This window comes from Solanum dulcamara, chromosome 7, assembly GCF_947179165.1.
Source record: "Solanum dulcamara chromosome 7, daSolDulc1.2, whole genome shotgun sequence".
NCBI lineage: Eukaryota > Viridiplantae > Streptophyta > Magnoliopsida > Solanales > Solanaceae > Solanum > Solanum dulcamara.
This window is the reverse complement of record NC_077243.1, coordinates 21001976-21016029: the sequence shown is the minus strand read 5'-3', so window position 1 is coordinate 21016029 and position 14054 is coordinate 21001976. Positions and strand designations below refer to the sequence as shown.

General features: G+C 37.1%; 1 protein-coding gene across 1 annotated transcript; it reads right to left on the bottom strand.

The window, feature by feature from the left end:
• Positions 1–11224: 11224 nt before the first annotated feature.
• On the bottom strand, positions 11225–13583 carry LOC129896182 (uncharacterized). Its single transcript, XM_055972022.1, has one exon. It carries the CDS (start codon positions 13408–13410, stop codon positions 11518–11520), a length of 1893 nt encoding a protein of 630 aa, XP_055827997.1. The 5' UTR covers positions 13411–13583; the 3' UTR covers positions 11225–11517.
• Between the last annotated feature and the right edge of the window lie 471 nt (positions 13584–14054).

Genomic DNA, 14054 nt, shown 5'->3' with positions numbered 1-14054 from the left:
TTCAATAATATCACAACTGAATAACTTCCACATGCTATAATTCCATATAAGGGACCTACAAATAATTAATTTTATGTTAGAATGTGATACTCAATTTAAATATATGTCGGAATATGACACCCGATTCAAGCATACCACAATCACAAATACATTTAGTATTTACAGTATTTATATCAACAAAAACAGGTTCATAATAAAAATATGCTAGCAAATGATCATTTCACACATAATCTAGATTGTTTCCCTATTCGCATACATACATGGATATCATGAAGCAATTTAACTGGTTTATGAAACACATCTGGGAAACTAGACCATCACCTACCTCAAATTCAAGCTTCAACAACTTTATAATACAAGAGCCTTTCCTTTTCGGGTTTGTTCTTCTCGTTCTTAGTCTAGAAAACAGTAAATACATATAAAGGATAAACATAATGGCTTAGCTATCATGAAATATAAGACAATTCACACCCTAGGCCAAACCCATGATTCTAACCCCACCCTAGGGCTATTTTCCACCATTAGTTTTTAGTTCAAACCCTCCCTCAATGATTACCAACCAAAGTTTCTAGATTCTAGAAATCAAAAGATGAATTTAGGGAGTAAAATATTTACCCTAAGTGTGGAAATCCATAGGAAATTGATAAAAATCACCCTAGGTCACCTCCTGAAGCTTTAGGAACAGTTTTTGCAGAAAAAGACCATTCTAGGGTTTTTTTCCCGACTTAAGTCACGTCTACCACGCTCTGGCAAGACCCATCACGTTTTGGCGGGAGAAATCCCTCTTTGGCGGGTTGCACGAAAATAAAGAGCTCAGAGTTTGAACTCTAAGCCCTCATTTCACAACACACTCCCTTGCCAAGTCGTATTAAAATATATCATTCATGCCAAATCTAATTTCGATAGTTTTACTCATCCGAATACGATTCTACGAAGCCGTAAATGCTTCATATCATCCTGGCTATCATTTATCTAGACTTCACTTGACTCAGAAATCATCCAAGTCTTCACCTGACTCAGAATTCATCCATGTCTGGCCTAGGCTAAATTTTTTCGAAGTTACTATTCAAAGTGTTTTGACCCAAAATCCTTTTCCATTGGCATATTCCTAGTGACAAAGACAATTTATTACATTGACTTAAAAGGTTGACAAGATAACTCCTCTAATTTCTTAATTTATTTCCTTTTAGGTAAATATACTGGACAATTCATCAGAAGTATTTCACTTATCCTTAATAGGAAAATTATTTAGAGAAGTTCATCCTTAAAAGGAAACAAGTTACAAATTAACTGCATGAAGAACGAACCATCTAATAACATTATGAATAACATAAAATTTGATGTTATTATTACACAATTAATCCAGATACATCAATCATTAGAGTATATAATAGTTCTTTATTGATCGATACTATGACATACTATCATTATTTAAATGTTTATTTAATATTTATTACGTAATTAAATTATTTTAATCAGACATATCAAATATCTTTGGATAAACAAATATAAAAGTTACCCTTATCTAAAAGTAAAAGGGGCATCTTTATCTATTTTATATCTTCCATAGAAAGCTTAAATCATATGACACGGTGACTGGTAAGGTTGCTGTCATTTGATCAGAAAGTCATGGATTCAAGTCTTGGAAATAGCCTCTATTGAAATACAAAATAAGGCTGCTTACAATAGGCCCTTGTGGTCAAACACTTTCCCAGACTCTACGCATAGTGGGAGCCTTAGTGTAATGACCCTGAAGGTCATTTTTAGAATTTTTTATGAAATGACCATTTTACCTTTCCCTGTAGTTTCTTCAAGTCATTTTTGATTGGTATCAAGTGTTGGTTTTGAGAAAATTCTATGGAAAGTAGGTTTTGGAAAATTTGAGTTTTCATAAGTTTTAAGTGTTCAAAAGTGGTATTTGGGGCCAATCAGAGCTACGAGTCTCAAAATGAAATTTTGTTGATTTCAACAACTCTCGAATGAGAAAATTGGTCTAGAAAAGTTTACGGAATCAGAATTGGACTTGCAACAAAGATTTGAGGTCTGGAGTTGGAAATTTGATGAATTTTAGGTCAAGATTTGACTTTGGTAAACTTTTGGAGTTCTGATGCTCGGAATGAAATTTTGATGACTTCATTGGATTCAGAAGATTTATTTAGGTGTAGGAGTGGGTTGGGTTGAATTTTTGAAGGTCCCGAGCTCATTTTGGTATTTTGGAAGCCTTAATTAGTTTAATTGCGACTTTTTGAGTTTTGGGTCAAGGAGACCTCGAATTCGAATTTCTATGGTTCTTGTTAGACCCTCAGCTTGATGGTTCGAGTGGCTTGAGCATGGCTAGGTATTTACATGATGAACCTAGTCAAGGCCCAATGTAATCAGTCAAGATTAAGTTCAATAAACAAGATCTTGGCAATGTCGTGGCTAAGGCATGCAAGGAAAAATGTGACTAAGGCATGATAATAGATGGGAAAGCTAAGGAAAGGAAATGCAATGATCGTAGCAAGGTCGTGGCAAAACAAGTTCATAGGCTAAGTGCTGAACGAAGGGGCAAAGGCTAAGGAGACTGGACCACAATGGCAAACTATGCGAGGCAGGACCTAGGCACAGTACAGGCATGTGGTTAGGCATGAGATTGAGTGGCCAGAGATTGATTTTGGTACCAAAATTGAAGGTTTCCCATGTGTGCCTCGCACATGCGTGGGCAGTTAGGCGGTTTCTAGCCATTTTGGCCTTTGTTAGCATTTTAGATAAGTTTGTAAATTTGAATTGGCCTAACAGTTGAGCATGTCAACAGACTTTGTAAGGCACATTACTGGCATGTGATTGGGTGTTGTGGCCTATTTATTGGCACAGGTAGACCAATCACAGGTAGAGAGTCGTTGGGTCATATTTTTATAAGGCTAATTTTGTGTTCTTCTTTGTGGCACGAGTTTAATACAAAGTTGGGACATGTTCCTATATGTGCTGGTGTGTTTCTGTATTCGTAGGCATTGTCTAAGTGTGAAACGAGATTGAAAAAAAAGAAAAAAAGGTTGAGTCTAAAGTGTTAGGTTGTCGAAGTGGGTTAAATCATCGTGAGATGACCCCCTTGTAACTGGTATCAGAGAAAAGGATTTGGACACTAACAATGGCTAACGAAAATAGTTGGAATGACTTACGGGAAAAGGTTGCATGATTGGAGGCCATTCTGAGCATGACAGCAAGCGATGAAGACATGATTGATGTTCTAACACATATTAAGGACATTAATGCAATGATGCTTACTTATTGTGGGAATATTGATGGCTAGTTGGCTGAATTGCAGGCTTTTCATGAGTCTATGGTTACATAAATTAAGGGCCTTAAGAAGAAAAATAAAGAGCTAAAGACGGAGGTAACAGTCCTTTGTCTAGCAGTTGCAAATCTGCCTAGAAGAGGCGAAGAACATGCAAAGTTCTTGAACCTAAGACATTTGATGGTGTTCGTGGTGCCAAAGAACTAGAAAAATTTCTTGTGGGATCTGGAGCACTACTTCGCTAGTGCTCATGTCCCTGTAAATGACAAGTTGACTATTGCAGTCTGTTACTTTCGTGGAGTTGCCATTTTTTAGTGGCGGACAAAAAATGCTGATAATGAGAGTGCACATAGGCCCAAGGTTGATACGTGGGAAAAACTAAGGGATGCACTTTATAAGAAATGCCTACAAGTAACTCATCATGGGTTGCTAGGGACAGGTTGAAACATTTGAAATAAGTGAGATCTATTCGAGAGTATGTGAAGAAATTTTCATCACTGTTGTTGCATATTCAGAACATGTCTGAAGAAGATAAGTTGCACAATTTTATTTTTGGCATGTAGGGGTAGGCACAAAATAAATTGCGCAGGCAGAAAATCCAAAATCTACTAAGAGCAATTACTGCAATGGATGACTTAATTGATTTCTGATCTAACAGTGCCACTACTAACTCAACTCCTTCATCTAAGACTAAGAGAAAGGAGAAGGGTAAATAATGAAAGAAAGACAATTGAAAGCAAGAAGGAAATGACAGAGGAAAGGGAAAGATGGATGTTGCGTCGTCCAGTCAAAGCAAGCCCATTGGCGAAAAGGTTTGCTGAACTTTTCAGAAAATAGGCCATCAGGCAAGGAACTGTCCTAAATAAGGCAAAAAAATATCTACTAGCTGAAAAGAAGAAATTAGGAAAGGGTAAGGGATAGGAAATTGTTGCTTATGTTAATCTTTTATGTTTGCTGAACACTTTGTCTAGTGTTAGTAAAATGGACACAGATAAAGATGTTACTGATAATTGCCTACATAAATGCTGCTGAAATAGTGGATGATTTATTAGACACCTGTGGAACCCTAATGTACATTGACATGAAGATCAAAGACAGAAGTGTGATTACGATGGTGGATACTAGTGCTACTCATACTTTGTTGCCTCAAAGATTGTCAAAGAATATGGTTTAAAGGTGATTAATTTTGCAACAAGAATGAAGGCAGTCAATTCTTCCACACAGCCAGGCTATGGCATGGCTCTTGACGTGCCTATGAAAATAGGGCACTAGTTTAGTGTGCATAATCTGACTATTGTACCACTTGATAATTTCAACCTACTATTGGGAATCGACTTTATGAGAAATTTCAAAGTTGCTCCTATTCCTCATTTAGATGGTCTGATATTTATGGGTGAGAAGGATCCTGGATTCATGAAAGGAATCCACCCTTTTGATAAGGGAAGTAAGAAGAATACTGAAATTGCTACATTACTATCTATTATAGCTTTTGAGAAGGGTGAACCGGCTTGTCTTGTTGCCTTGGTTAAAATAAAGCCGGATGTGAAGATTGAAGTTCCAGATCCTGTGGCTAAGTTGCTGACTGAGAACAAGGATGTGATGCCTCTGGAACTACCTAAAGAGTTGCCTTGAAGGAGCAAAATTGATCACAGGATTAAACTAATTCTTGGATTAGTGCCACCGGCACATCCTCCTTACTGTATGTCTCTACTAGAGTTGACTGAACTTTGTAAGCAATTGTCTGAGTTACATGATGCTAGAATGATTCAGACTTCGAAGGCTCTATTTGGTGCGCCTATCCTATTCCAAAAGAATCAAGATGGCAGTCTTAGGATGTGTGTTGATTATAGGGCATTGAACAAAGTGACTGTGAAGAACAAATATCTGGTGCCGCTGATTCAGGACTTAATGGATAGGTTGTCTAAGGCTAGTTTCTTTTCTAAGTTAGATTTGAGGTCTGGCCATTGGCAAATGTGTATTGCTAATGGGGATGCCCCAAAGACCACTTGTGTCACTAAATATGGTAGCTATGAATTCCTTGTAATGTCATTTGGGCTGACTAATGCCCCAGCTACTTTCTGCAACTTAATGAACAATGTACTTTGTGAGTATCTTGATGACTTTGTAGTAGTCTACTTAGATGATAAACTCATATATAGTAGAACTCTAGAAGATCATCTGCTGCATTTGAGAAAGGTGCTGTAATGACTTAGAGAATACCAACTCTATGTTAAAATAGAAAAATATGAGTTTGCTAGTCGCAAAATAAAGTTTCTGGGCCATTTGGTAAGCAAAAACCAAGTGTGCATGGACCTTAAGAAAATGTAGGTAATTATAGAATGGCAAGCACCCAGCGGTGTTAAAGAACTGAGATCATTTTTAAGACTTGCAAACTACTATAGGAAGTTCATAGCAGGATATTCAAAAAAGGTTGCCCCATTGAAAGATTTGCTAAAGATGAACGTGAAATAGTTTTGGTCAGAATCAAGGGAGAAGGCTTTTAATTCATTAAAAAAGGCTATTGCATATGAACCAATATTGCGGCTGCCTGACTTTGATATTCTATTTGAGGTACATACTGACATCTGTAATTATGTTATTAGCGGCGTGCTGGTTTAGGGTGAACATCCTATTGCATTTGAAAGAAGAAAATTGAATTCTGCAGAGCAAAGGTATTCTGCTCATGAGAAGGATATGGCGGCAGTACTCCATTGTCTTCAAATTTGGAGGGTGTATCTACTTGAAATAAAGTTTGTTGTTAAGACAGACAATGTGGATAATACATGCTTTAAAACTCAACAGAAACTGAGTTCGAAGAAGGCTAGATGGCAAGAGATATTGTCTGAATATGACTTTGTGTGGGTACATAAACCAGGCAAGCAAAACCAAGTGGCTAATGCACTAAGTCGTAAAGAGGTATTTGCTACTATTTATGCAATTACTAGACTTGAATCTGATTTTCATAATAAGATCAAAGTGTTGCATATGATTCATTATATGTTAAGTTAATGGATCAAGTGAAGACGTGTATAGTTAGGCGGTATTGGATCGAGGATGATCTGCTTTATTTCAAAGAGGGGAGAATCATTGTTCCTCAAGGTGATGGGCTGCCAAGAAAACTCCTAAAAGAGACACATGATACTATTTATGCTTGAGATATAAGTGTTGAAAGGATGATGACATTGTTGTCCCAAAATTATTGATGGCCAAAATGGAAGACGACACTAAGGCCTATATGAAATCATGTCAAGTGTGTCAACTGGACAAGATAGAAAAAAGGAAGGAAGTTGGGTTACTTCAGCCTCTACCTATTATGGAGCGTCTGTGGGCTTCTGTTTCAATGGATTTCATTAATGGATTACCAAGAGTAAATGACAAAGCATCAATCATGGTTGTGGTTAACAGGTTCTCAAAATACTGTATCTTTATTGTTGCCTCTACTTTATGTTCTTCTGAAATAGCTGTTGAGTTATTCTATAAGAATGTTGTGAAGAATTTTAGTGTTCCATTAGATATTGTGAGTAGTCGTGATGCTAGGTTTACTGGTCGGTTTTGGACTACTTTATTCAAGATGATGGGTACTAATTTGAAGTTCTCAACAGAAAACTACCCACAAACTGATGGACAAACTGAAAGAATCAATTATCTACTTAAAGAATATCTCATACACTATGTGACTGCAAGTCAGAGAAATTGGGTTGAGTTGCTGGACCATTCACAGTTCTGCTATAATCTGCATAGATGGTCAGCAATAGAGAAATGTTTGTTTGAGTTAGTGTTAGGTATTCAACCTAACACACCACTGAAAGTTTCTAAGTCTAAATCATAAGATAGTTGCCCTACTGCTTATAGGTATATGTGAGACAAGCAAGAGTTGCTAGATAAAGCGCAAGACAGCTTGAGGAAGGCAGCAAAACAAATAAAGAAGTATGCTGAAAAACATCGGTGTGCTTTGGAATTTTGGGTTGGGGATAAGGTGTTGCTAAAACTTACTCGCCAAATCTAAAAGAAAATTAGTAGTAAGACGATTCATCGTGGACTGATTTCGAAATATGATGGACCTTTTGAAGTCATAGAGAAGGTAGGTAAAGTGGTTTATCTGCTGAACTTGTTGGAAAGATTAAAAATTCACCCTATATTCCATGTGAGTTTTCTTAAGCCTTTTCATGAAGATGTTGAGGATATAACAAGGTCACCAACCAGACACGCTCCTCCTGTTATAGGAAAGCAATTTGAAGAACAACCTGGGAGGATTCTGGATCATAAGACTTTGGGTCAAAGCAAGAAAAATCGGCGAACAAAATTTCTTGTTCAATGGAGAGGGAAGCTAGTGTGTGATGCTACATGGGAGAAAGCTTCATATTTGTGGCAGTTTGAGGATGAGATCAAGGCATAATTAGATTCTACCTCATCAAGGACGATGAGCTCATCTGGTGGGGGAAGTTTATTAGACCCTCAACTTGACAGTTCGAGTGGTTCGGGCATAACTGGGAATTTACATGATGAACCTAATCAAGAACCAATGTAATCAGGCAAGATTAAGTTCAATTGACAAGACCGTGGAAATATCGTGGCTAAGGCATGCAAGTCATGACAATGGCTGGGCAAGATAAGAAAAGGCAAGGCTATGATCGTGGTAAGGTCATGGCTAAATAAGTTTATGGGCTAAGTGATGGATGAAGGGGAAAGGCTGAGGAGACTGGACCACAACAGCAAGCTGTGCGAGGCAGGACTTGGACATAGTGCAGGTACGTGGGCAGGTGCGAGATTGGGTGGCTAGAGATTGATTTTGGTGCTAGAATTGAAGGCTACCCACGTGTGCCTCGTACATGCATGGGAAGTTGGGCGGTTGGGTAGTTTCTAGCCATTTTAGCCTTTCTTAGCATTTTAGATAAGCTTGTAAATTCGAATTTGAATTTGCTTAACAGTTGGGGATGTCAACTGACTTTGTAAGGCACATGACTGGTATGCGACTGGTTGTTATGGCCTATTTATTGGAATAGGCAGACCAGTCACAGGCAGAGAGTCATTGGGTCATATTTTTGTAAGGTTGATTTTGTGTGCTTCTTTGTGGCACAGGTTTAATACAAAGTTGGGACTTGTTCCTATACGTGCTGGTATGTTTCTATATTTGTAGGCATTGTCTAAGTGTGAAATGATATTGAGGAAAAGAAAGAAAGGTTGAGTCTAAAGTGCTAGGTTGCCGAAGTGGGTTAGATCATTATGAGTTGACCCCCTTACAGTTTCATTGAGTCCAAAATATCAAAACTAGTATAGTAACATATAACGTTTGTGTGCATAGGATTCTGAACAAATCCTGAGGTTCTATTCCAGAACTTGAAACTTAGATATTTTGCTGTGATATCTGGTGCCAGTAATGTTGTTCTTCGCAATCACATAGGCTTGGTCGCTATTGTATAGAGTTAGCTTGGTTAGTCATCGTTATCATGAGGCATTCTCTGTGATCCAGACGATCAATTAATGAGTTGACCAGATTTCCTTCTTCGCGATCACGAAAAGGAGTGTCGCGATCGCTAAGGGCAATGCTTGGGCAGACTTGATTTTTTCCTAAAAGTTGGGATTTCATCCCATTTGTTCCATTTTTGAACACTAGAAGCTTGGTAGAGGCGATTTTGAAGAGGCTAATAGAGAATTTTGGTGTGAGTAAGTGTTTTTGACTTCAATATTTCATCACCCATTAGTTTTGATGTATATTTCACTTCGAATTCATGATTTTAGAGATTCAAAATTGGGGGTTTCACCAAGAACTTTTAATTCTTTAAATTTGGTGTTTGAGAGCTGATTTTAACTCCAAATTCAAATTGGTTTTTAGCATTAGTTCCTAAATACTTTAAGGATCATTTTCATGTAAAAATTTTGGATTTTAGCATTAGTTCCTAAATACTTTAAGGATCATTTTAGCATTAGTTTTCAAAATCATTGATTTGAATAATGTTAGACTCGTGTTCTTAGTGGGATTGCTTATTTAAATAAATTATCTTAATTTGAAACATCAGCGTAAGGGTAAAGCTCAAATTCTAGAGTAGTTCGGGGTTAAAATTGAGGCAAGTGAATTTCTAAATCTTTGCTTAAGCCTGTAGGATCATGTATTCATATCTTGTGTGTTGGAATGTAATGAAAAGTGAATTTGGGGATTCTTTGATAGTCAATTGGACTTAATAACGAAGATCGGGGTAATAAATGACAAATGAGATGATTTAACCTATTGTGTTCAATATGAATTGATCCTTAGCTTGTTGTGAGCAGTTGAATATATAGAGTCATACGATTGATGACATTTATACATTTGAGATAGCGTGCCTTGACTATATTGAGATAAATTTATACGAGTATGAGTTTCATTGTACATTGTTATATTTGTGATTATGTCTACATTGTACTGATTCTATGGCACCACTAAAATGATATACTTGAGAAAGAAATGAGAAATAGGGGACGGACCTCACGCTCCGTGGCAATACTTATGATGAATAGGAGTCGGGCCACACACTCCGTGGCAGGTATTACAAGAGGGGTCGGGCCACACGCACCATGACAAGTTATATGGATAAATATCCGTATTGAAATTCAGCGGATATGTACCGGTAGGACAGACATATATCATGTTATCTGATACTACATTGCATTATATCGCACTTCATTGATTGTTTGTGGATTTGTACTTACCCTGTGAAAGTTGTGGATTGTTTTACCCCTGACATTCCCCTGGCCTGTATTATTGACTATTGTGATTCGATTGAGACCTGAGTTGTACTGTTGTTGAGATATATGTACTGGTGCTATTAGAACTATTAGATTGGCTGATTTCCATGCAGGTTGTAGTCTGAGGGGTTAGTTGTTATGACAGGAGTACATGTATTTTACTAGCTTAACTTAGTTTTAGTCGTTCTATTGCTAGGTTCCGTGTCGGTGGTACTCACCCTTACTATCTACACTTGTGTAGGTTCCGAGCCCGAACAGTGACTCTGTTCTCTTACCTTCATATGAGGCTTTCTGAGGTGATTCGAGATGTAGTTGTTGATGCCGACCATTTTTTCGAGAGACAAAGATTGAGACTTGTATTTATTTCAGTATCTTGTATTTAAATGATTGTACATGTGACAACCATTTGGTGGGAAAATTTGTAGATGACTAAGATTTCCATTTTTTTCTTTAAATTACTTATTTTGAACTGTTTTCGCTTTATTTTCGCATTTATTTGGTTTAGGCCGGATCATGACACTTAGTGCACCGGATTGCCCTTTAGAAAGCTTAAATCAGTTTATCAAGAGTAAAACTAGATTTTTTTGGTGTAAAGATGGATGGAAAAGTCAGAATGATGCTAGGAAAGGTGATTCTATGTCAATTGATAAACCATAGTTGCCAGATATGATACCTAAACTAGCATTAGCTTTTTGAGACTTTAAGGTCAGGTTGTTTATATTATCCTCTTTCTCGTTCCACAGAGAAATTTTCAGCTAGGCATAGTATAGTTTATTATCCTCTCGATTTTCCATGGTCAGTGACATACAAAATCAGAGAAATTTTCAGCTAGGCATAGGATGTTTTATTATCCCCTCGATTTTCCAAGGTCGGTGGCATACAAAATCAGAGAAATTTTCAGCTAGGCATATTATGTTTTATTATCCTCTCGATTTCCATGGTCAGTGACATACAAAATTTTGGGTAGTACCACTAACTTTATTAAATGTACCTTTCTGGTGGTTGATTTATCTCTCAGCATTCGCCATAACACTAGCACTTAATATTTGAAACTAAAGGTCCTTTTATTAGGAACAGTTATGTATCAGCATTTGGTTGCATCTGCTCTTTTGATGCTCTCTTGCTGAAGAGTGCATTGCCTGCTGTACATATGTTAGAAGATGCTACTTGTTATTATGTTTTGCGCCCATTTGTTGAAAATGCAGCACCAGTTTTTCTTCGTGAAAATTATGTCTTGTTAACCATGTTGTTTATAGAGAAGGGATTTTTGTTGAGCATAAGTTTCCTAAATGCAACTCAATCCTATAACGTTTCTTATCAGCTAATTATAGCTTTTTATCATGTCATTCACAATATATAGCAAGGTGAAAGAAATGTTGCCTTTTCCTCCAAATGTTTGGACTCTCATTCATTTTCTGGGATAAAATCCAGCATTTGTTTCCTTATACATTGACAGAAAAAAAAAGTATCACACTTCAATGTTTTTTGCAGCAAAAGAATTGCTGACAAAAACTGGTACTTTAAACTTCAATGGTTTTCTGATACAGAGAGCTGTATCTCCACCGTTCTTTCTCCACAAAGTCTGCATCAAGAAACTGAGCTATGAATGTCCAAAGCCGGTAAACATCTTCAAAGTTGGCCAGAAAGCTAAGGGCAATGGTAACTACTGATATCCCAAGGTCAGTTTTTTTAGATTTTTTGCTCTCTGCATCTTTTTCGTCGCGCTTTTTTCCTTCAATAGTCCTCTGCTTCTCTTCTTCATACTTGTCTGGAAACCACAAATGTGACAGAATCCCATGGCTGACAGAAATATTGTTCCGATCAGCAAGCTTCTGTATAAGAATCGGTTCCACCCTTTCTCCTTTCCAGTCGAACAGATTAAATGCCATAGCTGTTCCCCTGTCAAATTTTATCTTTGGTCCATATATTTTGACCAGAGGAAAATGGTCCAACCTATTTGGATGCTGAAGTTTCAAGAGTGCACTAATAAGCCAATTGACTAGATACCTTCTTCTGTTACCAATTTGCATCAGTCCGAGCGAATCCACATGATCCAAGCATCTGCATTGAATCTCTATGCCTCCTTTTTCTTCCAGCTTAGTGTTGTTACCTAGTGTACTAATGGATTGATCTGATTCCTCTTTGCTCTTATCCTTTGTTGCAACTTCTCCAGATTTATCGTTGTGTGCGAATTGAGCTGAATTAGAGCCAGATATATGCAGTTCATCCAGTTTTGTAACAACATTGGTTTTTTGTTCAATCTCCGTGCCACTGCCCGATGAATCTAGTGAATTTAAGAGTTGTGTTGGTGGAACAAGACTTACAATGCCTGTACTAACAGAAGCTTCCAACAACGATACAACTGATTTCTTTACAAGGAGGCATCCAAACCCTGTAGGATTTTCACCAAAAACCTTATAGAAAGAGCAAATAAGGAAATCAGGATGGATTAGAGAAAGTCCAAAGCTATCCATGTCCTTAGGTCCCAATGCACATGCATCAAGCAAGATATGCCAACCATTTTGCTGCGCCAAACTCATCCACTGATAAGAGTAACTAGCTCCAGTCACTCTTGACTGAAGAGGGAACACAAACAGTCCCCTTGATTTCTTTTTCTTCTTCTTCTTCGTTGTAACTAGTTTCCTGAGTTTCGAAGAGTTAATTCTTAGCCTTGGCCATTTGAATTCTGCTGACATTATATTAGCCCCTCTTTTCTCTGATGTATTGACCATAGTCTCCAATGCTTCACTCTCATGATCATAAACTGTAAGAAGCTTTCGACTAGTTTTGAAAGGGTAAGATTCTGCTATAAGCTTGAAAGCTGATGATCTATTAGCAGTAAAAACTATGGAATATTCATTTGGAGACATATTAAGAAAATTCATGATCTTTTTCTTAATACAGGATTCCAATTGTGATCCATAACCTCCATGTAGTAGCTCGGATTTAAGATCGACAGAATTGCAAGATATATCAAAAAAAGGATAATTACAACATTCATGAGATGATGGAGAAGAAGAGGATGTCACTGGGACAAGTGAAGAAACCTGTGATTGAACCTGTGAGTAAGAGAAGAGACCAATGCCAATGTAATCCAGGCACACATGGTTGGAAACTGACAGATGATAGTATTCTTGATTCCGAATCTTGTCGACTTGACGAGATTCGGAATACTTGGGATAGGCTTTGAGGAACTGAGCAAATGATTCTTGATATGAAGGAAGAGATTCATGGTTAGTAAAATGCGTATTTGGGAAGAAAGAGGAAGTTGTTGTGGCTGCAAAGGTGTGCCTACAAGCTGCAGTTGTGCTTTTGAGCTTGGGAAGAGGCTGTTGGTTTTGAGGCTCAAGAAGTACAAGGAGAGGATTGGGGCAACAACCATGAATGCCTGATACTTTCTCAGCCCCCTCCATCAAGCCCTTCTGTTTTCTTTTGATTGTTTTCTAAACAGTTTGTTGAATTATCTTCATTCAACTCTTGCTTTGTATTTGTTTGGTTGTTGCTGTCTATCAAGTCAGCATTCATGTTTAAATAGTGATATGCTTATTTATCAAGAAAATGACATAATCATTGTCCTTAAGCGCGTTTTGGGCCAGGTTGCTGAATGTGGGACCTTAGATTATTAATTCTATAGATTTCTTTGAGCTACTGTATTTGACCTTTTCTCCATATTAATAACGAAAAGTTGTTACTTTTTGCCCTTTTCATACTCATTCTAGTCTTTGCTTGCAATATCTGCTAAAGTTGACTCAGCTTTATCAAATTAAAAAAGAGAAAATTACTTACTCAATATTGTTTTTTTTTTCTCACTCTGTTTTCATTTGTATTTTACTGTCCTTTTTAGTCAAAAAGAATGTTACTTTCTAATTTCTATACTTATTTATAACTCTATAATTTAACATCTCACCTGAGGCCACAAAATTCCAAAAGCATTTTTACACTGTATACATCATCTTTAATTAAAGATCAAAAAATTCAAGACTTTCATATTCTTTTAAATTTCATGTCAATGTATCAAACCCCTATTTTAATCCTACCAGTAAAGATTTTGCTAAAA

Coding starts and splice junctions, on each gene's coding strand:
- LOC129896182 (XM_055972022.1), bottom strand. CDS start 13,410: ATGGAGGGGGCTGAGAAAGTATCAGGCATTCATGGTTGTTGCCCCAAT.